The sequence below is a fragment of the Sminthopsis crassicaudata genome, chromosome 2 (genome assembly GCF_048593235.1).
Source record: "Sminthopsis crassicaudata isolate SCR6 chromosome 2, ASM4859323v1, whole genome shotgun sequence".
Classification (NCBI taxonomy): domain Eukaryota; kingdom Metazoa; phylum Chordata; class Mammalia; order Dasyuromorphia; family Dasyuridae; genus Sminthopsis; species Sminthopsis crassicaudata.
Genome location: NC_133618.1, coordinates 491238534 through 491266267, shown reverse-complemented (window position 1 = coordinate 491266267; position 27734 = coordinate 491238534). Strand labels below are relative to the sequence as shown.

General features: G+C 38.3%; 2 protein-coding genes across 2 annotated transcripts in view; both read right to left on the bottom strand.

The window, feature by feature from the left end:
- Nucleotides 1–6520, bottom strand: part of LPCAT2 (lysophosphatidylcholine acyltransferase 2) — a 74255-nt gene extending 67735 nt beyond the window's left edge. Inside the window, exon 1 of the mRNA XM_074293439.1 lies at nt 6258–6520. Coding sequence (XP_074149540.1) covers nt 6258–6437 — 180 coding nt within the window. The 5' untranslated portion in view covers nt 6438–6520. The remainder of the gene's footprint in view (nt 1–6257) is intronic.
- A 5134-nt stretch (nt 6521–11654) lies between these two features.
- MMP2 (matrix metallopeptidase 2) overlaps nt 11655–27734 on the bottom strand; it is a 30287-nt gene continuing 14207 nt past the window's right edge. Inside the window, exons 6-13 of the mRNA XM_074293438.1 lie at nt 26073–26246; nt 25339–25512; nt 24250–24405; nt 23640–23787; nt 21241–21377; nt 20371–20530; nt 13703–13812; nt 11655–12613 (exon numbers count right to left, since the gene is read on the bottom strand). Coding sequence (XP_074149539.1) covers nt 12510–12613; nt 13703–13812; nt 20371–20530; nt 21241–21377; nt 23640–23787; nt 24250–24405; nt 25339–25512; nt 26073–26246 — 1163 coding nt within the window. The 3' untranslated portion in view covers nt 11655–12509. The remainder of the gene's footprint in view (nt 12614–13702; nt 13813–20370; nt 20531–21240; nt 21378–23639; nt 23788–24249; nt 24406–25338; nt 25513–26072; nt 26247–27734) is intronic.

The window sequence follows — 27734 nt, the reverse complement described above, 5'->3', positions numbered from 1 at the left end:
GAGGGGACCCTGGAACTCTGAAAATCCTTGAAGGAGAAAATCTTCAATTCTGCCCCAAGTTCTTTTTCCCTTAAATGAATTTAAGTTTTAACTGATTGTGGAATTGTGAATACATCCAGCCATTCTGCAGAGCAATTTGGAACTATGCTCAAAAAGTTATCAAACTGTGTATACCTTTTGATCCAGCAGGGTTGTGGTCCCTTTAAGAAACTGTATTTCCTATTGATCTGAGATTCCTTTCAGATTCCCAACCTCTCCTACTGATGAATTATCAATCCAGGATGCCAAGACCTTTGATCCACAAATCCTACTCAAAAGTACCCCTTTCAATTCCAATAGGAGATCTAGGCTTGTCCCATCCCCCACTGGTTCTGATCTGCTCCAGCTGTCCCAGCCCCCATTCTGATGATCTGCTTGGGTTTCCCAACCCCCACCAAGATAAGCAATATAATGAGCTTCCACCAACTAAGGTCTTTGCAGATGGACCTTGGCTGTTCCCTTTACTACCAGATCTCTCTGCCCACTGAGAACTGCATTCCAAGTGCAAAACTTCATTTTCCATAGATCTGCCCACTGGAATAATATTCTTTTCCAGTGCCATCCTCTCTTTACCCTCACCATTTCCCTAACCAGACTTTATGCTTCCAAACCCCATAATATACCTCTTATCAAACTAGGTTTTCTGGTCTGTAAATTCCTTTGCAAGGAACTTCTGCGCCACTAGAAGGGAGTCCCCAAAATTCCCTACCCTTGCACAGAAACCTACCCTGAACCACAAACCTGCCACTAGACTTCATTTAATTCCCTGACCACCAGAAACCCTAATTTCATTTGGGTTCCCCAAATCTAAACCTCATCAATATTGCCACTCTTCTGTATAATTACTATATTAATTACTATAATATAGACCTAAATGTACAGCTTTGCATCCTTGTAAAGTTCTTGCTCATAAGCTTTCAGATTTTAGAGTTCTTGTGCTGTCTTTACTAAAGCATACCCAAACCATATTTAATTGTTTACACTATCTCAAATATCCCATAGACACTAAATAGCAACTTCTACCTATTCTCACAAGTATCAGTTGGGCATACACCTCAAAGTCATATTAGTTTATATATTTCATTATTAAATTTTTACCTTTTGCCCCACTTGACAAGGAACTCATAATTAACCTACATAACAGCTATAGTGATATTCTTAATGAGTAAAATCAAATATGATATGAGTCTATCAAAGACCATCATTATCCAAAGAGGTTTAGTAAAGATGTAACAAAATATGATTACAACTAAAGCAGCTAAGTATCATGCACCATAACAACAGTTTGACTAATATTGCAGGCTACCAAGGATCTCAATTCCATATACTACAGAAATAAATCTTAGTCACAAAAGATCCTTCATTAGAAGACAGGAAATGATAGGTGCTGAACTGTGATTTGAGATTAGAGTTTAAATCACATGAGTGGAAGTACAAAAACCCCTGTGACAAATAATAGTGCATAGGAGTAATCCAACCTAGAGATCAATAAAATGCAGAAAAATCTCAAGAACAAATATTTCCTAAACTTCTCTTTAGGAATGCAGAAACAGTCAGTCAAAGCATCAAGCTGTATTATATCTCTTTCTATGTTTCCATTGCCCTGCAATTTTATTTTCCTCACTATAGAAAAAATAAAAACTTTAACACTTTTAATTATATGATGAAGTAGTAAGGAATTTAATCAGGAAAAAAGAGCCAGGACTTATTTCCATATGAGATATAGGTGAAAAAAAAAAAGTTCTTTAATGCATAGTAATAATACTCAACATCTACCTAGTACTTTAGAGGTAACAAAGCATTTTCCCCACAACATAACTATAAAATTGGTATTATAAATATTATCATTCTCATTTTACACAATGATAAAATTGAAGATGGAGGAGGGGAAGGTTAAGTGCATTTTCCAGTCATACAGGAAGGCAACCTATGAAATATTTTCATTATAAAACTTTGTTTTTTCAAATGCCTATTTACTTAATTATTTCAGTAGATCTGTGATATCAGCAATGTGAGTACTCCATCTAAAGGTGCAAATCACACTCATCCATGACATCTTAGACTGTCCATCGTTTGTCTGGACCTGTAGTAAATTGTCCACTTGATGGAGGGGAGGGGCTTTCTCACATTGTGGACACATTCCTTTCTGGGTCTCAATTCCTCATTTGTAAAATGAAGAGAATGAATTAGCTGGTCTCTAAGTTTCCTTCTACTAATAAATCTTAGTAATCTAGTTCTAAACAATGTTGCCTTTCATTTATTCAGATTGTTTTAGTGTGCAAGATAATTTGTAATCTGGGATAGCTTCAATCTCTTGGCTCTCTGGCATGTCAAGACTATATAATCAGTCCTAGTCAGATAGTCAATAAGAGTTATTTAAGTACCTAGTCTTTGTCAGGTAGTATGCTAAGTGCAAAGAATAAAAAGGCAAAAAAGTCACTGCTTTCAAGGAGTTCATAATTTAATAAAGAAGACCTTATAAGAATAGTCCTATATACAACAAGCTAAATACTGCATCAGATACATTGGAGATATTCAATATGGTAAGACACTATCAGAGAGACTTTTTGTAGAAGATGGGATTTTGACTGGAAACCAGAAAAGTCTGTAGATGAAGATGGGGAGGGAGAATATTCCCAGAATTATGGAATAGTCAGTCAAAATGCCAAGAATTTGAAGATACGGAGTGTCTTTTTGGAGAAGAAGAAGAAGGCCAGTGCCACTGGATCACTGAGTACTAGGTAGGAAGTAAAAAGAGTAATGGAAAGGTAGGAGGGGACTAGATGGTAAAGAACTCAGATTTTATATTCTTTTAGAGATGATAAGAAGACATGATAAGAAGAATCCTTATGATTCCAGTCCATGACCCCCACTTCATTTACCTCAAGGATTCCACCTAACATACTTAAGACCTTTTTCATGTTCTTTTCACATTTTTTTTTTTTGCATGTGACTGGTTCCTTTTTTTTTTTTTTTTAAATAATATATTTCTTTAATGACACACTTCACACTGTTTCTTTTGCATAATTCCTTACTCATAATATGTTATGATTTGCTTGTGGCCACCATGAACCAGTTCATTGCCCTTTGGGTGAGCTTCATTCAGACTAGGACAGGCAAAAGAGCCCTGGCTTTGGAATCAGAGGGCCTGAGTTCAAATGCACATGTCTGGTGATTACTACTTGTGACTTTGGACAAATCACTTATACTGGTAAAATTAGGGGGATGGACTAAATAACCTGTAATTTAGAACTTTCTAGTTCTAGATTGGTCTCTAAATTCCCCAGCTTTATTGGTAAAATTTTGCTATCTATTGTTGAGGCCCAGGCCTCTATCTAAGACACTTCTACAATTCCCCCTACTCTACTTTTCCCTTCCTATTGCCAGCATTCTTTCATTGGTCAGTCTTTTTTTCATTAGAAAGTAAGTTTCTTGAGAATAAGCACTGACTTTATTACTTTTTTCACAGGGTTTAGCCCAGTGCCTAGTAATTCTTAATAAATGCTCTTTCTTGCACATTTTTTTGCACCACTAAGGTTTTTTCCTTCTCTTCCTTTCTCTCTTTTTCTCCTTTTCCCCTTTCCTTCCTTCTTTCATTTTCTCTTTCTCAAAAAATGTCATTTCTAAAGAAACCATAATGTTGTGCTTGACTTACAGCTATATGTAATCACTGGAAAAACAAAGGTATTAAAAAGAAAGGACTCTTTCAGGGAGAAAATGGGGTAAAGGGCATTTTTTTTTTTTTTTTTTGCAATTTCTCAAAGACAAGGAAGCCAGCTTCTTGTTCCATTCTGAGCCCAACTCATTGTTCATTTTGATTTTCTATTCAAAATATACAGACTGTTGGATAAGTTCTAGAGATAATTCATATGAATATATATCATGGCTAAAAATGGTATTTTTCTATTAACTTTTCTTCTCTGTATAGTTAGGCTAAGCTGTTTTGAGTGATAATAAATCCCAGTCAAGGTTCTATGATGTCTAGGGCTTGATGCAATCAGAACGTCATATATGAACAATGTTATTTGGAAGACCTAGTCATATATGAGGAATCCCTCTTTCACCTGTACTCAGTGTTAGATATCTATCTCGATGGTAATTAATACCTTCAAAGAAGACAAACAGTACATTTATTGAGCATTTACGAGCAGCATCCCATTGGACGAGTTCCTTGAAAGCAAGAATGATCTTTAAACTTTGTATCCCTAGCACGTAGTAAGCATTTGATAAATTTTTACTGATTGATAGGCAATGTTAAGTATGACGGATATAAATACAGACAAGCAAGTCAGTTCTTTCTCTCAGGAAGATTACATGGTGGTGAAAAATTATGACACATAAAGGGAAAAGACAAGATATATCTCTGTTTTATGCTATGCATAATATTAGTGAGCCAGAGGGTTATTCTCTATATCTTTCAATCAATTGTACAATAGTAAAAATGTGCTCTACTGTGGAATATAGTCTTTCTTCCTTTCCAATCCTATCTATAGCTTAAAAAAAAAATGATGAAGAAAAGGAAAGTTTCATCAAATATGATAAGAATGGCCTCAATGCAGATTATATAATTCTCCAAAAAATTTCATATATAAATGGAAAAGTAGACCTATAAACTGTTATTTATTGATGTTCTCCATATCAAAGCTTTTAAAACTAGAGTTGTGGCTCCATGTGGAGTTATGTAACTGAATGGTTTATTTCGATTTATTATCAGAAAATGTTTTGCGTATCTATTTTTATATAACTATATACATAATATCAGATAAAAATTTCTCAGGTAAAAGGGCATTTTTCATGGGGAAAGATTAAGAAGCCCTGCTCTAAATTGCTTAAAAAAAAAAAAAAAAAACAGCTATAAATTCTTGGGATTTTTGTTTAATATCTTTAGGATTTTCTTTCTCCTTCATGCAATCTCCTGAAAACTGATTCTTCAAAGCCTTACAAACTATATTTTCATGTAAAACATATATACAACATAAATGATACTTATTTAACAACAAATGAAAGTGTCATTATGCCTGAAGAACTAATATTACAATATTAAAAGGATCACTGTATTTTCAAATATTTTCTATTAAGTATAGAAAGTGAAAAGGACTTTTTAAAAATTTATAGCCAAAAATTCAGAGAAAAACTTTCAAAACCTCACTTTTAAAAATAATTACCACATTGTCTTCTTCCTTCTTTTATAAACTCATCTGCAACAACCATTAGATCCATCACTTCTAAGTAATATGAAATGACTACCTAGCTGAATCCTTGCAATTTTTCACCCAAACAGTCATTCATTGCTAAGTGCAGTTTTCAGGTTCTTTACGGATTGATCCATAACAATTAAAGAGCCAAATAGTATTTAAGGGAAGCAAAAAAAAAAAAAAAAAATTGCTGTCACTTGTGAATGCAGAACCAACATTACAAACATAGATTACATAGGCCTATCTTTTCCTGAACGCCAAATTTACCAAAGAGGAAGTCAAGGGTGTGTAATTGTGCAAAGCTGCAGTTTTTTTTTTTTTTTAAAGGGCAAAGAAAAGGAAATTTTCATCAAATACATAACTATGCATTTTTGGCATGTAGACAATACCATTATTTTCTGAATTGGGGTGTCTAAACCCCTACTATTCATTGGATTGAATGTTTTGCCTACCTAGTCTCCATATTCAGATCTTCATTAGTCCACCTTCCTTTTCAATCAACAAACGTTTATTAAATGCAGACGAAGTGTCAAGCATGTATTAAGCACTGGAATACAAATTCAAATTTTGAAGATTCTTCCCTTGTTGCAGACTCATAACCTTAAACCTTACCTCAAAATCTCACCGTGTCACTATTAAATACCTTCAACAACTTGCTCAGTCACATACCCTTTAAACAGGCCCGACTGACATAAAACTTCAACCACTTCTTCATGGGACAATTCAATATCTCCTTCCCGATAAAATAACAATAACAATCATCATCATCATCATCATAAATGAAAATCCCTTCAGGCTCTTCCCTCTTCATAGACCCACCTTTCAGATAGTTACAGATTGATCATCATCCACCCACCCTCTCCCCACGCACTTGGTCACAGATGTGCATCCTTATCATATCACAGATTTTTCCTGATCTTAGAACCATTTTCTGTCAGGGCCCAAGCACTCTTCCTATCCTATCTTCCTTTCTTCCCACCTTCCCTTCTCCCTCCTAAGCCCTTTTCGGCCCCTCCCTCTCACCAGGAATCGGCTGCTAGCGCTCATCCGTGTATCTTGCACAAATGGGTTGGGCACTGGCGGTGGGAAGAAAGATGCTTGACGGGGCACCATCGGCGGCCGCACGCCGGGTGCCTCCGGGTTCCTGACCCCTGCTCCGGGCAAGGTCGCCGCCACCGCGGCAGCCTCCGCGCACCCGCTCATGCCTAACCAAAGCAATCTCCTCTAAGCTGCCGGGCTTAGAGAATCGGAGCCCTGATCCTCCAGGCCCCCACTGCGCAGGCGAATAGGTCCCCTCCCTACCTTGGCTTGTCCCGCCCTGCCCCGCCCCACCCAGCATCTCCACCTTCTCCCAGGGACTTAGGCGGGATCCTTTCAGCAGAGATGGTTCGGCCTTCCTCAGCTTGGCCCCGCCTCTTTTAGTGCTCCATCCCCCTTGAGCGCCTGCATCCACCTTTTGTAGCTGTGGAAGGAAGCTTGTGATGTTTAATGATAATTACACATTTCCTTTCAAAACCTCCTTCCTACAAAGAACTTTACTTAGAAAAGTCTGCTACGGCAGATAGGTATTGTATCTGCCGTTATATGCCCATTTTGCTGAAGAAGAAACTGGTACAGAGAGACTCTAATTTGTCCATGGCCACATAGCCTATGTGTCAGATTCAGGATTAGCATACAGTTTTCTCGATTCCAAGCCCAGTAGTTAAGAGCTCAGATGATTTAGAATTAGAAAGCCCCATTTAGGGCAGCCTCTTACGATCAAGACAAGGGAAGTTAACTTCCTCAAAAATCGAACATTTAATAACGCAACCAAAATTTGAAATCCCCGTTTGCTAAACTTCAACTTCGGAGCTTTTCGTCATGATATTAAATATATATATATATATATATATATATATATATATATATATATATATATATATATATATATATATATATATGTATATATACACACACACATACATACATATATATATGTATATAGATAGGTAGATAGATCCAGAGGTCATTTCCACCCACACAAACTGGACCCTCTTCAAACTCTAGTAGATCTTCCAGATTAGTTGCTGTGGAAAAACTTTCTTCAGTTGATGGCCCGCTGTCTGGTGATAACATATCTCTCTCAATTTAATGAGACTAGCGTTTGGACAACAGATATACAAGCCAGCTTTTTCTGGCTTTCCTACATGATAGAACCTGCCAAACGTGGAGCATTACTGAGCATCTTTGAGACCCCCTTAAAGCATTAGAGAAATTCAATAAAGAATTGTCATTACCATCTAATCCTATCTATAATGTGTTAAGATTTAAAGACGAATTTCTTAACACAGACCCACATCTTTATCCCAGTTTCACAAATAAAGAAACTGAAACAGATTCCAAATAGTCTAAGGTCACAGGACCCGAAATTGTGAAAGCTAGGACTGAAATTCAAGGCCTTCCAAATCCGACATTAGAGCTTTTTCTTTTACCAAATAGATCCCCTTATCCGTCCTCTGACTCTCAAAAGGGCTATGTAAGGTTCCTTGCCTCTTTGTAGAAACCTCCATTTTCCATAGCTCCTTGGGCAATTACAGTGATTTGAACAGAGAAGAGTGTGAAGTCCGGTAAAAGTTAAGGAAGGTTAAACAGGAAGCTGCGGAGTAGAAAGTAGTCAAGGAGGAAGAATACCACAAAGACTTAAGAGGATGTAGTTCCTCTTTAGGTCCTGTCGGCTCAGTAAGCACTAGTTTTACTCTTAGCTCCCCACTCTTTCTTCCCTCAGAGTATCACTTTCTCGGCAGACTGGTTTTGACATTTGTGAGACAGGAATCCGGTGAAGACAAATTAACGAGAGAGGAAACAACGACCTTAAATTTATAACAATGATAATGTCTCCCTCCCAGGCCTATAGTTCTATTAGGGGAAGGGTGGAGAGGAAAGGGAATGCCTTAGACATATCACATATTTTACCATCTTACCCTTTGGATCTCCACAACTATGTGTACAATATCTTTCCATGGGTGAGGCACAAGATTATCTGGCTTCCTTACAAGCAGTAACCTGTTGATCTGGTCTATGTGAGACCCATAAGATCTGACTTTCCTCATCTCATGCAACTGTCTTCTGTTGGTCTCCCTGCCTCAAGCCTCTCCTCATTCCAGACTATCCTCCATTCATTTATCAAAGTGATCTTTCTAAACACAGATCTGACCATGTTACTCATAACTCCCTCCCCCTTTCCCTTCCCCAACACCATCTCCAGAATCAAATATAAAAATCCTCTTTTGAGCTTTTAAAACCCTTAATAACATGACCCCTTTCAACATTTCTACATTACTGTCTTCCACATACTGCTATGATGCAAGTAACATTGCTCTCCTTGTTGTTCCTTACAGAGGAGACTTTATCTAGTAACTGCATTTAATTTTCACAGTTCTGGAATTCCCATGTCTGGAACTATCTCCCTCTTCATCTCTCCCTCCTAGTTTCCCAGACTACCTTTGAATCTCAGTTGAAGTTGCATTTTCAGCAAGAACCTTTTCTTATCACTGATTTATGCAGTATATGTCTTGTTTGTTTCTAGTTGTTTTCACATTGCTCCCTCAACCATCTGTTAACTCCCTGAGAGACTGTTTATTTTTTACTTTTTTTGGGGGGGAGGGAGGGTGGCATGGGAGTGGGAGAGTTTCACCATTCTTATCTCTGGTGCTTCACACTACTTAGAAAATAGTAAGAACTTAAAAAATTCAAAATCAAAAAATTGTTGATTTGACTTGACTTAATCTGTCATACCCTAGTATTAAAAGGGCTATGCAGTCTCAAAGAAATGGCATAGATTGTTTTGCTGGGCCACAGACAATAGGATTAGGAACAAAAGAAAGAAAATGGAAAGAGACAAATTAAGATTGGATAGGAATAAGGTTAGGGATGAGACCTGTGAATTCAGTAATATCAGGAACTCCCCAATAAGAAAACTCCCACTACCTTACATACATTAGCACCTTCTTTTCCATTTACAAACTCAGAAAGTTGCCTTGAGAGCTGTCCAGGGTCCCATAAATAACATTTTCAAAGACAGAACTTGAACTTAGGTTTTCCTCATTTCAAAGCTATTAGGGGAAAAAAAAATCCTAACAATGAGAACAATGCAATATAGGAATAGATTGATTTAAAAAGATAGTGAATTCCTATCACTGGTCCTTTTCAAGGAAAGACCGGATGGCTTTTGTCAAGTCAAGGATTTTTTAAAGAGGGTTATGGTTCCAATAAAGGTACAGATGTTACTAGATGACCTCTAAAATCTCCTTCAGCTTTGATATTTTGAATTCTAACAGTCTATTGCTGGGTTGCAGTATTTAACTCAGGGATTAAACAATTGTATCTGGTTAGTGCTAGATTATATTTAACATCTCATCCTGATATCCACCAGGACCTCAGGGCCTACCTACCATGGTCATCTTGACTTCTGTCTTGCTGTGTACTGCCCCTTTTCCATCTCTTCCTATGGAAAAAATTATCATTGCCATTGGAAGTGATGTAACAATCTACTATTGCCTTGTTTATAATCCTTGTGACTGACTAGAGTAGTTCTTAATCCAGGATCCGTAAATCCTGAAAGCATCTGTGAATAAATGTCAGATTTGGATGGAAAAAAATACCCTCTTATTTTCATGTACTTCTAGTTGAAATTTAATATTTCTTTCTATTAAGAATATAGACAAGTAAGCATTATTCTAAGAAGGGGTCCATAATGCATCAAACTGTCAAACCATGACATAAAAAGGGTTAAGGTCTACATTAAAACTTCCTTCCTTAGATACTATTCCCCTATATGTGTTGCAGCTTCTTATTAAAATGCAAACTCTTTCTAGACAGGGACTACCTCATTTTTTACTTTTGTATCCCCCAGCACCTAGTAACTAGCACACAAATGTTTCTCAATTGATAATGAATAAATAATTGTTGATTGATAAACATGAAATTGGATCCTGAAAAACCTGGTATAGAGGGTTCTCTCAGTCTACATCTCTCAACTGGTTCACTGCACTGTTAATATTCTTCCAGAGAGCATTGTCAAGAGTACTGTTCTGAGACAGAAACAACAGAAGTAGATTTGTGCTATGGAAAGAAAGAGCACTGGAGTTAGGGGACCTGACTTTTATTCCTAGATTTGTTACTTGCTACTATTCTGATGCTGCAAGTCATTTTTGGACTCTGAGCCTAGGCTTTCTCATCTCGATACTGAAGAGGTTGGATTCTATGCCCTCTAAAGTTCTTTCCAGCTTTAAATCCCCTGATCCTAATCTGTCTACTGGGCTGCAGATTTTTCCCAACCTGCTTTTTATATTCATTCCTGTCCCTAATTCTGCCCATGAGCATTAGTTCTGGCTACATCCAGCTGAACCCTGAACCTTCCTCTCTCTCACCTTCTGGGACTGGTTGGGGATGAAGAATTTGGAGGGAGAAGTAGAACTGCACATGAGAGGATAGAGAAGAGGAAGGTGCTGACAAAGCATCTTGAGAATACCTCTACTAAATGCCAATCAACTGAAACACACAAGACAGACAAGCCAGCCTTGCTGAAACAGCAGAACTCTTTGGGAGAGAAATAGGAAGCAGCAAGTGCCAGGCAGATCAAAGCATCACAATTATCCCCTATACACCAAGGAAGATATCCCAGGACCTTGAATCTAAAACCTTTTGGAATAGTGATACTTCTAACCCAATACCCTTAGCCATCATCCTAGTAAGCAACCTCTATGACAATGTAGCCTGGAAATTGCTCTTATAGGTGTTATAGTCACTTTTTTTGAAGACCCCAATAAAAAAAAAAAAAATTCTTGTCACCCAAGTCTTTCTTTGGTACTTGTCAAGTGATTTATCATCAAATATTGATAAGATTTTATCAGTGGAAGTGATATGAAAGAAGTGTTTCCATTGGCTTTGCCATTGTATCCTAGGAACTATGAGACTTTTCTATCTGATTTGCAATTGAAAGCATCCAAATGTGTTGTTGCCCTCATTAGAATGTGAGCCCCTTGTCTTATTTTTCTGTTTTTATACACAGCATTTAACATAGTGTTTCACACACAATTAAGTGTTGAATAAATGCTATAAATAAAGAAGATTCCCCATATAGAGATAGTTCACAAACTAGAAAACCTTTAGTATGATATGACATAGGGGAAAGAGTATCAGACTAGAAGTAAGGAGACCTGGATTCTAGTCCTGACTCTGGAACTAATTGACTCATAACTTTGGTCAATTTATTTCATATTACCAGGCTTCAGTTTCCCCCTCCATAAAATGAGGGGGTCAGACCATCTTCCCCCAATAGTGTAGGAAGGATTTGAGAACATGTTCCTATTGAGTCCCTTTTGTTTCCTGTTGCTGCTGCTACCTAGCTCTCTCGGAGCTGTTGCAATGTTCTTCAAACACTCCCAGACACAATGGATTTCTTTATTCATATTTGTTGACATTTCTCATGGGAAGGAAGGAGTGGGAAGGGGAAAACTGGGGCTTTTATTTCTCCCTTCTACCAGATGTGAAGGGATCATGATGGTTGGGAAAATGCTATAAAACATGAACCAGTTAAACATTATTATATGGCTCAGGCACATCATGCAGTGACTTCAGAAAACCTGAGTCCTTCTGTCCAGAAAAGAATTTTAAACAAAAAACAAACAACCACAAAGACCAAAGTGCATTGAAGCAAATGGCTAATGAATCTAATATTAGGGCAGCCAATTGTGTTAAAGCAGATTAACACAGCTGCCATTAGACCATGACTCCCAAATCTCCATGGCAGGGTGTCAGGGCCACCAGTGCCCAATCCAGATAGTCTTTTCTGGGCTTTGAGGATAAAGGTATGTAATGAGGGAGCAGAGGAAGGATAAGGGCCTTAAAAAAGGACAGCACCAGGGTAGCCCTGGGCAGGGTTACCCAGAAGATATCCAAGTATTTCCTTGAAGACAGGGAGTAAAACACCAGAAGACCCTTTGTAGATCACTCAGCCCTTATTGGGGGCCTAGAGGTAGGGCAGGAGAAGGAAAAGGAGGAGATGGGGGTACATAGTAAACATCTATATCCCTGGGTTAGGGAATTGGGGTAGGAGGGAAGGCCACTGTACAAAATCTTAAATTACCAAAATGTGAGAAAATTGACTATGTCCTTAATGCTTGGGGCAACCAGTACCAGCCTGGGCTAGTAATAAGTATTCAGATCTAGCTAATGACAGACAAGGGAGGGAGGGATAAGAGATGTAAATAATGAGTTACAGAGAGTTTGCAAAGTTCAGCAGCTCAGCCAATCCGTTTTGATGTTTCCAACTTTTACAATTTTCAGACTCTTGTTCTCCAGTTTAAGGTAATACCAGTCCTTGAAGAAATAGCTGTGTCCTAGGAGAGAAAAGAAACAGGGATGGGTGTTGATCTTCCCTTTCTCCAGAACTCCTATTGGGCAGCAAGTTTAACCCTTGAAAGAGTCAGGATGGATGGTATAAAGAACATTGGCATTAGTATCAGAAGGCCTGAATTCCAATCCCACCTCTTTTATTTATTTTTGGGTAACTTTGCCCAAGTTATTTAACTACCCAGGGTCTACATTTCTTCATTCATAAAAAGAGAATGTTGAACTAGGTGATTTCTAAGATCTCTTCCAGCTCAAAGCTAGAGTCTTTGTGATCTCTACAATCTAACAAGAAATCTGATACTGTATTATATCAATTACAATTGTTTTTGCTGTGTTCATCTGCAAGCTCCTACAGAACAGAAGTGAGATATTTTTTCCTTCTATCTTCTACGGTGCCTAGCACAGAAAAGACTCTTAGTAGATCGTTGTTGACATAAACTGATCTCTGGCTGCAATCCCCAAATGACTTTAACTTGCCAGTCATGCCTTGGAGAATCCCTCAAAGCCACCTCAGGAACAGGGATCAGTGCCCAGGGTTCAATGTTGGCCAATATCACCAGGGGGCCAGGGACAACTGAAGCAGCTCAGGGGCTATTTGTTCTCAGCAGAGAATCATGAATAAATCAGTAACTTCTCAATTAAACCTTGAAATGAGTCATTCCTTGAAGGTTATGTTACCTTTTAGTGCAGGATTGCCAATATAAATTCAAACAGGGCAGGTCTATAAATCATGATGGGCTTGAGGAACTGGGAGAGAGAGGCAGGGAAAAAAAGTATGGATGGGCCACCCTAACTCTAGGGCCACCTTTTTTTAAGGCCTGGCAGCGGTAAGAGTGCCAGTGAAGCTTTTCTTGGTTTTCCTGACAGAAGCCAGGCCGAGTTGAGCAGAGGTCAGCTGTTCTGGAATCTCTCCCAGCATGGGGCTGAAGGGGCTGGTTTGTTTTCTCTAGGCAGACTCATGCTTCCCCCATACAATGAATGAGTGTGTACTTGGGCAACCACAGGGAGCCTAGGATTGAGGTGGGGGTTGGGGGGAAGAGTCCTAGAAAGGCAGCAAAGGCAACTAGACAGCTCACCACTTCCCTGCAGTTCTACCACAGCATCCAGATTGTCAGGTATGCCATTCCAGGCATCAGCAATAAGCTTGGGGAAGCCAGGATCCATTTTCTTCTTAACTTCATTGTACCTAAGGAGGAATGGAAATCAGGCAGGTATCAAGAAATGGAGAACACAGCTACCCATGGCCAGGAAGACCACTACAGAGTCTACCTCTAGCATCTACCTCCCTAGAGGACAGTGGATATAATCAAAGATTCCTCTGAAACTTTGCAATTTAGACCAAGATCTTAAGAGGCTATAACAGTGCAGTGGAAAAGGTAGGGGACATGAAGAGAAAAGATTTATGTCCTAGTATCAGATGTGCCACTAATGGTACATATGGCCTTGGGCCAGCCATGTTATCATAAAATCTCAAAGTTGGAAGGTATCCCAAAGATTTTCTAGTCCAACTTGAATCTGTCTGAAGATTTTCTCTGTGACATCTCCAACAGGTAAAACAATCATTAAGTCTTCATTTAAAGTCTTCAAGTGAGGGGAGCCTATGACCTCCAAAGATCTCCCATTCTCTCACTAGATAGTTCTATATGTTGAGTTTTTCCTTTCCTTGAACCTAAAACTATCTCAGTAGCCTTCACTCACTACTCACAGTTCTGCCTTCTAGAACCAAGGAGAATTAAGGTAAACCCTTTTCTACACAACAGTACTATAAATACTGGAAGACAGCTATCCATTATCACCCCAGTCTTTTCCCAGACAAAACACCCCTAGTTTGTTCAATCAATCCCCTTACTGCATGATTTTGATGCCTTTCACTATCTTTGTTGCTCTTTTCTGAAAACTCTACAGTTTATCAGTGTCCCTCCACTTCCATCTTCTTTGTAGAGATAGAACTTTAATGGATTATTCATGTATTATTAGGATTCTTACAAGGTGCTAAGTCACTGGAATGAATAGAGATAATAATTATCTCATTCAGTATGATTAATCTGATCCTACAAGGAAATGTTATGGGCCAGAACTTGAAACAAGCTACTTCGTGGAATTGAGGAGACAATGGTTAAATCTAATTTAACATTGATTTAATCCTACAACAAATAATGATTTCCTAGTGATGAAATGATTGGTGTGCAGCATATAAGCAAGAAGCTCTCAGTCCAGAAGGACTTCCGGAGATTCAGAGTCAAGATTCATTCCCACTTCCACCTTTGTGCTGGCTGGAGACATTGGGAAGATGAAAGGCTGAAGCTGGCAGAGACAAAGGACTAGCAGCAAGAGCTCTCAGGAACCAAGGAGAGAGGAAGGCCTCCAGAAAACTAGCGGAGCCTCAAGTGAAGGAGATAAGATTTTGGAAGAAACAATAAAGGATTTGGACTTTAACTCCTGGATGCATTTGAGGTGATTATTGAAACTGAACTAAAACCAAGGCTGCCTCCAGAAGCTCCCCAAGAAACCTGCTCCCAGAGAACATTGCAATTTAGAGAACAGAACATTACAATGTATTAGAATGTTTCTATGTTTGTTAACTTTGGTAAATTGTTTTGTTGTTGTTCTTTCTTGAAATCATTTTATATAGATATAGAGCTGGAAAGGAATTCAGAGGTCAACTAGACCAACTACTTCATTTTGCAAATGATGAAACTGAAGTCTGGAGAAGCTAAAAAACTTGTTCCCTAAGTGACTTGCTCCTTGGTTAAACAACTAGATTAAACATCAGGAGTGAGATCTGAACTCAGGTACTCTGACTCCCTGGCTAGTGCTTTTTCTAAAACACACACACACACACACACACACACACACATATATATATACTGTGAACATACACACATATATGTATATATATATGTATATATGTATATATACATATATATATATATATATATATACATACTGTGAATGTAGATATGTGCATGCATACAGCACAGATGCTTACAACAAAAATGGGTAGGAAATACATTGGTAAATGTAGTTGATTTTGTGTGAGTGTGTGTGTGTATGTATGTGTAGATAATTTATTTTTTAAAATGTGATGAGAACTAATCATATTCAGATACAATATGACCAAGAAAAGAGTACAATGGCATTATCATCTCCTGGATTCTAGAAAAGATACAATGTATCTTTTCATGTTGCCTAAGATAGTGCTAATTTTAATAGTTTTCCAAATCAACTTTTAACTTAAACTGGATTTGGAGTCCAATAAAAACTGCAGATATTTCTCAAAGAAATTGGGACTATCCACATCTTCCCATTCTATGCTTGAGAAACTAATGTTTAAGACTTTGCATTTATCTGCAGTAAATTTCATCTTAAATCCATCCTTACATTCCCTATGTTAAACATAATCTGTTCATGTACTAGAGCAGTTATAATGTTAGCTCTCTCTCTTTTTATATTATCTACACATTTTTTAAGCATGCCTTTATCTATTTGGAAATTTCCCCATTTTTAGTTTTTCTAATTACATGCAGAGAAAGTTTTCAACTTTCACTTTTATAAGATTTTGAGTTCTAAGTTTTTCTCCCTCCCTTCTCCCCTCCCCAAGAGAGCAAGCAATTGATATAGGTTATACATGAAATGATTTCTTTAATGGAAAGAGTGTTAGATTTGGAGTAAAAGAACTTGGGCTTGAATTGGGTCTAGTCACTTAACTATTTGAATTTAGGCAAATACTTCACCATTTAGATCTCAGTTTCCTCACATGTAAATGAATGGGTTGGACTAGATGGTCTCTTAACATCTCTTCTAGCTCTAAATCTGTGATGATTCTTTGCACAGCACTAGGCCACAAGATAATCTCCTCAAATTGAAGTTAAGGCAGGTCATTTTCCCCCACCCCTTACCCAAGGGTTTCAATTACCATTGGCTATATTATTCCCTGCCCTGCCCTGCCCAGATAATCAAGATGTTGTGATTAAGAAGTAATAATGTGGGAGAGTAATTTATAATTTTTTTTTTAAGCTCTTAATCATGGGATAGGCTTTCCTGTGTCTGAGTAATAGCTACTAGTTTGTAGCTGGTTTGAAAGTATGCTAGCTGTCAACCTAGGTCTTATAGAAAGAAAACTGGATTGACTATCATCTTCCTTAATCCAACAGCCACTTTCTCTATCCCACTACATCACTAAGTATAATACTCCTGCAAAACCTCCTTATCCTTGAAATGTGTATTCTTTCTTCTCATCCCAATCCTAAAGTCACTATGATAAACCCAGACTTGGACTACTACAATGGCTCTAAATTACCTTGCATAGGGGCTGCTAAATGACATAGTGGATAGAACACTGGCCTTGAAGTCAGGAGAACATGAGTTCAAATCCTACCTCAGACATTTAACACTTATTAGACCCTTAATACTTATTAGCTATGTGATCCTAGGCAAGTCATTTTATCTCAATTGCCTTTATGTTTATGCCCCTTCCCCCAAAAAAATTATTTAACATCCACCTAATCTCACATCTCATTTCTTTTTTTTTTTTTTTTAACAGTGAGTTGGCATTTTAATAAGCTAAATGTTAAAGCAACAACAATAATATAAGCCATAAGTTGGGTGAGTAAAGGTTTGTAGGTTACAATTCTCAAACTGAGTCTTTAAGGGCCTTTCTTTTCTTTTTTCTTTTCTTCTTTTTTTTTTTAAATATATTTTAATAGTTTTTATTTACCAGATATATGCATGGGTAATTTTACAACATTGACAATTGCCAAACCTTTTGTTTTAATTTTTTTCTCTCCTTCCCTCCCCACCCAGATGGCAGGTTGACCAATACATTACATCTCATTTCTTAACAATAATGCCTTATATTTTATACAGTAAAAGTTCATTCATACTCTCCAACTCCTACCCTGAACTTGATCCCTTCCTTCCTCTCACTCCTTCCCCCAGACAACAAGTAATCCAATATATGTTAAACATGTGCAATTCTATACATATTTCCATAATTATCATGTATAGCATAAACATTAAGGGATTACTGCTGACAAAACTAGGTGTGTCACAGTAGATGGAACACTGAGTTTGGAATCAGGAAGACTCCTGTTCCTGTGTTTTTAAATTCAGCCTCAGACACTAGCTGTGTGACTCTGGGCAACTTAATTAAACCTTATTTGCCTCAGTTTTCATATCTATAAAATGAGTTGAGAAGGAAATGGCAAAAATTTTCCAAGTTGGGTCATGAAGAGTTGGACAAGAATGAAAAATGATTAAACAACCGAATTGACAATATTCCCAGGCTCATTAAAATAAAAATAATGAGATATGCATGCCTCTTTCTCTCTCTCTCTCTCTCTCTCTCTCTCTCTCTCTCTCTCTCTCTCTCTCTCTCTCTCTCCCTCTCTCCCTCTCTCCCTCCCTCCTTCTTTCTCTCTCTCTCTCTCTCTCTCTCTCTCTCTCTCTCTCTCTCTCTCTCTCTCTCTCTCTCTCTCTCTCTCTCCCCTTCTCTTCATCTCTCCCTTTCTCTTTCCGTTCAAACCAGGGATGTGGCCTCAAAAGACAACAGACTTTTATGTCTGCCCTTATCAGTCTTTCTGTTTCTCCTCCTACCACTGTCCTGTTGGAGAAAACTTTCCTACACTTTTGTTTGTTCAAATATGGAGGACTCAGAAAAGATCTGAGAAGCATTTATTAAATACTTTGTATAGAATCTTATTGTGGCATAACCTTGGAATGAGATAGATAATAGATTCAAAACCTGCTTCTAAAACTTGTGACTACAGACCAGTAACTGCCTCTTCTCATCTTCACTATCTTTAAATGATATTTGTAGGGATAATAGCTGTAGTACATAATATACATAATGTACATAAAGGAGGAAGACTGGACTTGAAATATCATTGGTTATAGGGAACTCTCAAGTGAGTAGATTTCCTCCACAATGAAATTCCATAGCTTTTCTAGAACTTGTGGTCTTAAAGAATTGTCTAGAATAATGAAAGTTTAAGTGACTTGATCAGTCACACAACTGGGAGGCAGAATTTGAACTGAGATCTTCTGACTTCAAGGCCAGCACTCTCTCCTCTCTGCCATGTGGTTTATAAACCTTGAAGTCCCATACACATTTCAGCTGGTACCATTGCTTATATGGGTAGAAGATCTGCCTGTGTGTTTCTGCATGTATATGTGAGCACGCCCAAGCTCTTGTGTATATTTATGTATCATCATGGTTTTGCCTATAGGAGGTGTGTCTGATTCTATTCATGTCTGTATCTGCCTTGTTTTTCCCTTCCTGGCTGAGATATAAATCAACTTAGCTGCTAAGTGACTTAAGAGTATATCTGGAATTCTGTCTGAACCCATGGACTTAAGACAGAACCAGCCGCTATGACCTAGGTTGGAATGGAAAGGAATGAAAAGGACTAAGTGGGAAAGGGGAGTGAAAAGATGCTTCACTTCTGCCTCACCTCTTTCTTGGATCCTTTAAGCTGTTTCCCATAGAAATATTTTGGAGGTAGTTATAATTGTATCTATTAGTGGCCTGTCCAGGAAGGTAGTGCTAGCCCCAAGAATCTTGGAGGAGGAAAGATGATCTCAACATGCAAAGCTGTTAACTACTCTACCTTTTATTGTCAAAATACTGAAAGATGATCTATAGTTAGTTAGAAAGCACATTGTATTGTTATTGTTGTTTATCCTTTATTCTCTTTGACAAGTATGATATCAGGGAGGTGATGTCATGATATGCAATTAATTGGATTTTAGTGAGAAAGGATTGTGAAAAGTCACCAGCCTCACTTTCTCCTCCAGAAGCATCTGGGTCCAGTGGCCAGAAACAGATCAAGATGTAGATGGAGATGGTCTTCATATATGTATATATTTAAAGATAGATAGAGAGACAGACATGCATACACACAATATTAGGGCAATTATAATTATTATTATTATTGCCAGAGTTATATGAAAAGAACTTCATATATGTGACTCATTATCCAGGAAAGAGAATTTATTTAATCTAACCAAGAATTAAATGATGAAGTCTTTATTAGGGTATGTGAGAATATCACCTTGGTGCCCACTCAGAGTTCTCAAGAATAACACATTTATATTATATATGTTTATCTTCTGCTTTATTTATTTGGTATTCTTTAACACTGTTTTTTGTTTTGTTTTGTTTTTTAATGTTAACTAGTCTCTAAGATCAATTAAATAACCAAATCACTGGGCTCTAAACTATAGACTGGAAGATTCTAGATTTGAATCTTGGCCCTCACACTAGACACATATACATGGGCAAGTCATTCAGTCTCTTAAATTGCTCTCTAATGTCTCATTTAGCTCAAAATCTAATGATCTCCAGAGTTTATCTTCCTCATTTGTAAAATGGAAAGAGTTTCCAATCAATTGACTTCATAAGACCATCATTACATGGCAAGCAAGCTAGTATCTCAAACTCATTAAAATAGAACTAGTGAGATATAGATCTCTGTCTGCCTCTTCTACAAAGCTAGGAAATGGCCTTAAGAAACATGAAACTCTTATGTCTGCCTTTTAAATCAGTCTCTCTGTTCTTCCTTCTACTATTGCCCTGGAGAAAACTTCTCTGTCCTTCCTGTGTTTGTGCAAGCCTATGGTTCTGACAAAAGAAAAATCTGAAAAGCAGTTACAGGAGACTTTGTATAGAAAATCAATATAAAATTAATTTGAAAATATTTAGAAAATCATCAAATTGCTTAACAAGAAGAGCAGAAAAACCTACCTCCAAAATTTGTCTCCAGAAAAAATATATGTCTTCTTGTTTTTGCTCCAGCTGAAGGCAGCATCCACACGTTGAACACTTGAAGGCAGTCCAAGGCTAGTCAACTTCTTAGGATAGCCCCGCTCCAGAGTACTGGCTGAATAAACCCAGTACTCATCCCCTGAAATGATGACAAAAGTCATGCTAATGATCTAGGCACATAGAATACCTGTAATCAATCAGCCATTCTTACCTCACATCTCTGGGGGTCTCTTGAGGACAAGAACGAAGGGTGATGGGAAGATCTCTTTCCAAGTCCCAAGTTAAATCATGGAAACAATTCCTCAGGATATTATATAATATATATATATATATATATAGTTTTTTTTGCAAAAGACAGATTTGGGGCAGACAATGGACCCATAGTTAGATCAGGAACAGAGGATAAAAGGGGGAGAAAAGAGCCAAAGAGAGGGTTTGTGGATATTAAAAAGGTGGTGCTGGAAGGAAGGACAGAGGATGAAATAAATAAGAAAGGAGGAAGAGGACAGGTATTTTGTTTTGGTTTTTGTCTGATTTTATTTTGTTTGAGAAAAAGGAGCAGAGGTACTATGGGAAAGTGTTAGAAAGGAAAAAACCTGAGGGGCTGGGCTTAGGTTTGAGTTTGCATGTGTAAGTATTAGGTCAAGTGCATGTGATGAACAAATTCTTCACCCAATATTATCAAGATAGGATTATAGATTTTGAGCTAGGGACCTCATAGTCCTTTGAGTCCAATGCCTTTCATTTTACAGATAAGGAAACTGAGGCACAGACCAGTTAAGTGACTTGTCCAAGGTCACTGAATTCAACACAGTCCCCCTGTTTTTCTCTCCCTCCATTTATCAGTACCTGAGAAGAAAACAGCCTTTTCTTCCTGTGGGGCCTCATAAACTGCATCTATCTTCTCAGGAACTTCTGGCCAGAATGTGGCCACAAGCAGAGGCCCTGTGGGCTTCTCCCTTGAGTTTGCCGTCCGCCACATGAACCTGAGTGGACAGACAAAAAAGTCTGGGGAGATTCACCCTCATGGCCACTTCCCACTCCCCCTCACAAAGTCCCCCAAACTGCTTCTTCCCTCATACCTGGTCTGTCCCAGTCAGCTTCCCTAAAGGAAGCCCCAGGCCATGGCAGCCATTAGCTATTTAACAGAGAGAACGAAGAAAAGAAGGAACTGGAATTAAGAAGGAGGAAATGAAAGAAGTTAGGCTTGCTCAGATGCCATGACCTGAGGAATGCTCACTGTATTCTGAGCTGCATGGGGCAGTCTTTACATTATTCCTCTTTTTCCCAGAAAGGCTTCCTTGGTTCATTCCAACTCACAAACACCTTTATAGTAAATATTATCATACCCTCAGTTTCCTAAATGGATATTTATTACACATTCTTGAGTATTTTTTATTTTCTGTTCACATACATTTATCATACTTCTGATGTTAGCTTATAAGCTTCCTGAAGGCAAAAGCAGTATCCCTTCCACCTCTAGATCGCTGGCTTCAGTTGGGTCCTGAACATTAGCAGGAACCTGGCAAGTTGTTGTTGACCAATCCCAATAGCTACTTGTTTAATGAAAAAAATTATGATCATCTCAATTCCATGAAGGTCAGCCATGGGTAGGAGGGTTCTCCATGCTACAAAACATTCTTGACTCTTCATGTCCTAATTCTAAGGACCACATAGAGCTAATTGTGTTCTCCAGCTCAGTCTTTTTTTTTAATTTTTTAAAATTAATTTTATAATTATAACTTTTTTTTGACAGTACATATGCATAGACAATTTTTTTTACAACATTATCCCTTGTACTCCCTTCTGTTCCAAATTTCCTCCCTCCTTCCCTCCACCCCCTCCCCTAGATGGCAGGCATTCCCATATATATTAAATATCTTATAGTATATCCTAGGTACAATATATATGTGCAGAACTGAATTTTGTTGTTGTTGTTGTTGTTGCAAAGGAAGAATTGTATTCGGAGGGTAAAAATAATCTGGGGAGAAAAACAAAAAATGATAATTTTTTTCTCATTTCCCAGTTTTACTTTTCTGGGTGTAGCTGATTCTGTCCATCATTGATCAATTGGAATTGGATTAGCTCTTCTCTATGTTGAAGATATCCACTTCCATCAGAATATATCCTCATATAGTATCATTGTTGAAGTGTATAATGATCTCCTAGTTCTGTTTGTTTCACTCAGCATCAGTTGATGTAAGTCTCTCCAAGCCTCTCTGTATTCATCCTGTTTGTCATTTCTTACAGAGCAATAATATTCCATAACATTCGTATACCATAATTTACCCAATCATACTCTAATTGATGGGCATCCGTCCAGCTCAGTCTTTTTGAATTTTTGGGTAATAAGAGTCATCAGGGAAATCCTTCTGAGCTACCAAACTGGGGCACTTCCACTAGACTTGGATATGCCCTTTGGTAGTTTTTCTGAGAGGTCCTCTCTGGCTGTTAGCTTAGAGGTATTTATGATTCAGAAAGTTCTGACTGAATTCTTGATTTTCACAACTAGAATGTGCTGAAGATAACTGGATAAAGAATCCAGAGGAACCTTTGCCCCTTCTTAGGCTGTAAGAACCATAGAAAGGCTCTAACTTCTCTAGAATTCACTTAATCTGAAGCACCTTGGGGGAGGAGTCCTTCTCTTACTTACTATTAAGCTATTGGTGACATCAGATTCCCTAACAAAAGGCTAAAAAAGAATCTTAAGGGGAAAAAGTTCCAACTCAATTATTTTTTACTGACCTTGGGAAAGTTAATCTCTTCAATTTCCCTTCAAAGTAGTTTCATTCCAGTTTTAGCAGTCTTTGAATATTTTTGCTGACTATAAAATTAATGGCTCTGTTAGAGAAGATTGGTCTCCTTGTAAGCTATTGGCTACAAGAATAACATTTATATTTATAATTATAAATACCTTCTGGCTTCATTGCATATTCAGGTTCAGTATAGCATTTTATATGTTGCATTGTAGTACTCTGAATTTGATCTCACACACCAAAAAGTGTTGATGGTTATGACTGTCATACTACAGGCCTGAGTGAGTGTATTTATCTCTCCCTTGTTCCTGTGGTCATTTAATTCCCATGATCAGAACAGTTTACCCTGGCACAGGAGTTGTGCAGAAGACTTTCCTTGGGTTCTGGTGCCAGTAGAAAGGAAAGGGTATAAGTTAGGAATAAAGGGGAAATTGATGCAAATAGGGAGGAGAGATTAAGGACTAAGGAACAGAAGTAGGATCCATCACTCACCTGTCCTTAAAGAAGAATGTCTCTCCTCTAATCTGTGAGATGCCATCAAACACAATGTTTGTGTCTGGTTTACAGATCTCAGGAGTGACAGGCCCAGGAGTGGGGGTGGGTCCAGTGTCAGTGCCAGTGTCGGTGTCAGTGGAAGACCCTGTGAGAAGCACATCTTTCTCTAGAATTCAGGAGTAATCTATGACCCTCACCTCCCCCACATAATTGTCATGGCTCCTACCTACACTTCCACCTCACTTACACCCAGGAACAAGTTCTAACTAGTTTTGAAGCCTCATCTCATAAGCCCCTTAACTCCCCGGTTAGAGGTCTTCAATAATCCTCACTAGTTTCTCTGGTCTTTGCACAGCCTAATTTTCCCTCCAGTTTTAGGTCTCCCCGTTCACAATTTGGAAGCTTTCGTGATCTATTACACAGGGAAGATAGTAAGGTTACCTTCTGACTAGTATTTGTCAGCTTGTTAGTCAGTATTTTATCAGAGAAACTGAAGCTGGTCTTACTGTTTTATTTTGTTATAACTATATTTTCCCCCCGGTTTTCACTTTATTAGTGCTAGTAGAAAATATAGTCCCCATGTCCCATCCTGGAGCTGGAATTTTACCATAAAGTTCCCGAATGCCCTTGATGTCATCATTAGATAGACGGAAATTCTTGGTATATGTGTAGATTGGTGCCATCAGTGCCCCAGGATCTTCTGAATGTTCCAATCCCATAGCATGGCCAAACTCATGAGCTGCCACAAGGAACAAACTATACCCTGAAGAATTAAATAGAGAGGAGATGGAGACAAGAAAGGGCTAAAGAAGAAAATAAGTGGCTGTCTGTCCCATTCACTGATGGTGTCCTTCATCTGACGCTGGGCATACATAGTCTTATGTTTTATCTTATTCCCTCCTGTCTGGATTTTAATTTGATAGAAGAAGAATTCCTTTAAAATTACAACTTTCCAAAAGCAAAACTGACTGACTTGAAAGGCAAGAAATTCCTTCTCATTAGAGATTTTCAAAGAAAGGCTAGATGATTATTTGTTGGAGATGTTATTAAGAGAATTCTTGTCCAGGTATGGATTGGCTTAAACTACATAACTGTGAGGTTTTTTCCTAACTTTATGCCTCTATAATTCTGTGTGATTCTTTCTCTTCAACTAGATTGTAAACTTCTTGAGAGCAGGGTTGTATTTATCAATCTCTGTGACTCTGATGCCCAGAACAATTGTCTTTAAATAGTAGATATTGAAATGATCAAAAGAACATGATGTACAGGAAAAGGGTTTAGGGTAGAAGATTTGGTTAAAATGGCCACTCTGTTCTTTACTGTTTTTGTGACCTTGTACAAATTACTTAAGTCCTTTGGGCTTCAGTTTCCTCACATGAGGAAAGGAAAGGAACTACTCTATAGTTCTTTCAGCTCTAAATCCTTTCATTTTATGATATTAGAAGTATAATAAAGAGAATTTTTTTAACATTCCCCTAAATTCTGACTTTGGTACTAGAGTAAGTGGCTAAATTCAGAAGGAAACTCCTTTTATTCCCCCCAAGGTAATCTTTGGCCTAGGAGAAGCTGATGGGGAGTGATGAGGAAGGAAAAGATTATAGAGAAGTTGAATCTGCTTGTGGTGGGAAGAAAGATGCCATCTTGACCCAGGAGAGTAGATATACCCTCCCTTGTTCCTCCCATGTGTCCCCAATACCTTGGTCAGGGCAAAAGCCCCACTTTCGGTCATCATCATAGTTGGTAGTTGTAGCACACCACATTTTGCCATCACTGCGGCCAGCACTTGTACAGGATTCATGCTTGTTGCCCAAGAAGATGAAGGGGAAGACACATGGGGCACCCTCAGAGTTCCCCCCAACAGTTGACATGGCTGTGAGGGGGAATAAGAATATATGTGAAGGGGAACTACATAGGACAACAGCAGGAGAGAACAGGAAAGGAGGGCCGGAGGACAACATTATAGGTGAGACATCTTAGATAGTGTGTCTAACAGCAGCCTCTCCACTTTTCCTTCTCTACCTTAGTCCAAACAAGTTAAAAATTTTCCATTAAAAGTGATGGGTGATTATACTGGAAATAAAGAAAATTTGAGTAGGGCAGAGCTGAGGAAACTATCAAGCTTACTGAGATCTTTATATCTCCATAATGTCTTTCACTGAGCTAGGAAGAAGAAATGTTCAATACTTATTGAATGGATATGCAGATAAAATGAAACGATGAAAGAAAGGAATATTCTACTAGGGAAGCCAGAAACAGAAAGAAACACAGATAGAAGTAGACAGAAAAAAGATGGAGGAGAAAAAGGGGAGAAAGAAAAATAAACAAAACCCAGGAATATGGGACTGGGGAGAGATTGGGAGAGATCTCAAATTTTCCATCGTGGCAGTGTGGAAAGACAAAGTACAAGGAGTACAAGGCAATGACTCTCACCAGTCTCTGGGCAGAAACCATATTTCTTGTCACGGTCATAGTCCTCAGTAGTGCCACACCAGCGATAGCCATCTGTTCGGCCCTCAGTAGTACAGCTGTCATAAGAGGTACCCTGGAACTTGAATGGGAATTTGCAAGGCTGCCCCTCAGCATTTCCACCCATGGTAAACCAGGGCTAGAGAGAAAAAAAGAGAGAAAGACAGACAGACAGACAGATAGAGGCAGAGAGAAAAGACATATACAGTCAGATACATGGAGAGAGAAAGAGGGAGACACACACACACACACCGAGACAGAGAGAGAGAGAGAGAGAGAGAGAGAGAGAGAGAGAGAGAGAGAGAGAGAAAGATTATGTTATTTCATGTACATGTATACATAAATATACATATGCTCCCTCATGCAAGATCATTGAACATATGCAAGATCATAACTGGCTATGTATCTTCCTCCTCTCAGAGGTAACCAGAGCTTTGGACAGTCAGAGACAGATGAGGCAAACATTCATGTTTGTATACACACACAGGAATCAAGATTAGATATCTCATCATGGTCCCACCACTCTATCCCCTACCTTTCCTCTTTCCCAGTTTTTCTTCTAGTAGATCCCATTCCACTCCCTATCTAAAACAAAAATAACAGGGAAAGAGGCAGTAAAAAGGACAAATACTTTGGAAGGAAGAGTTCTTTAAAAATATTTAAAATTCTCACACTGACTCCTCAAGAAAGAAACTATTACTCAAGAGTGTAAAGCAGAAGACAGACCTCGAACTATGGGTTTTCTTTCCCTGGTCTCATTTCTAGTCCTCTTACCCACCCCCAATCTGCAAAATGTTGTATCTCTGGAATTGCCAACAAGCAAAACCACACAGTATAATGAGGACCATCTGTGCTGAACAGGGCCAGAGGTGATCTCACTCCCCACCCCCACCAGCATTAACTCTATTATAACTGGAATGGGGTTAGTGCCATTCCCATCTCCCAGTCTAGGACTCAAGGACATTAGATTTTACATGTCAGGCTATATTCTATGAGACTTCTGTCCTGTTCTCTAGGTGCATTAGGAATAAAGAGGGCAGGAGACTAGTCAGAGGCTCCAGGACCTTTGTTTTGGAAAGATTCAAAGAGTTAAGTTTGAATTTGACTGGCCCCAATCTCTTTATCCAACACTAGCTCCACCCCTCCTCTTCTCCTTTGCCCACCCAGGAAGCCCCTTGGCTCTTCACTGATCTTTCAAGCCCATGTTCCCCTACATTCAGAGGCTGAAAGAGACAACTGAATCAGCAGTCAGGAGGAACTGAGTAATAGAAACTTCTATCCCAAATATGTACACTCTGTCGAGAGACCAAAAATCTGGGGAAAAACAATAATAGAGGCTTTCTATTCTTGATTTCATCTTCAAAGTTAATAATTTACTTAATAGTCTTCTAATTTGATTAGAAATGTTATCATATGAAAGTGATAGTTGAACTACATGACACAGAAAATTCAAAAGTGAAATGACTTTTTTATAAAAGCAATAACAATTACTAATGGTATAACTATTACTAATGGATCCTATGAACTGGAGTCAGACGTGCTCATGTAAAATAATGACTAATTTCATTAACAGAAGCATAATTAGAAATGTAGATTAATTTGCTAATTGTTTTCCTTGATGCCAAG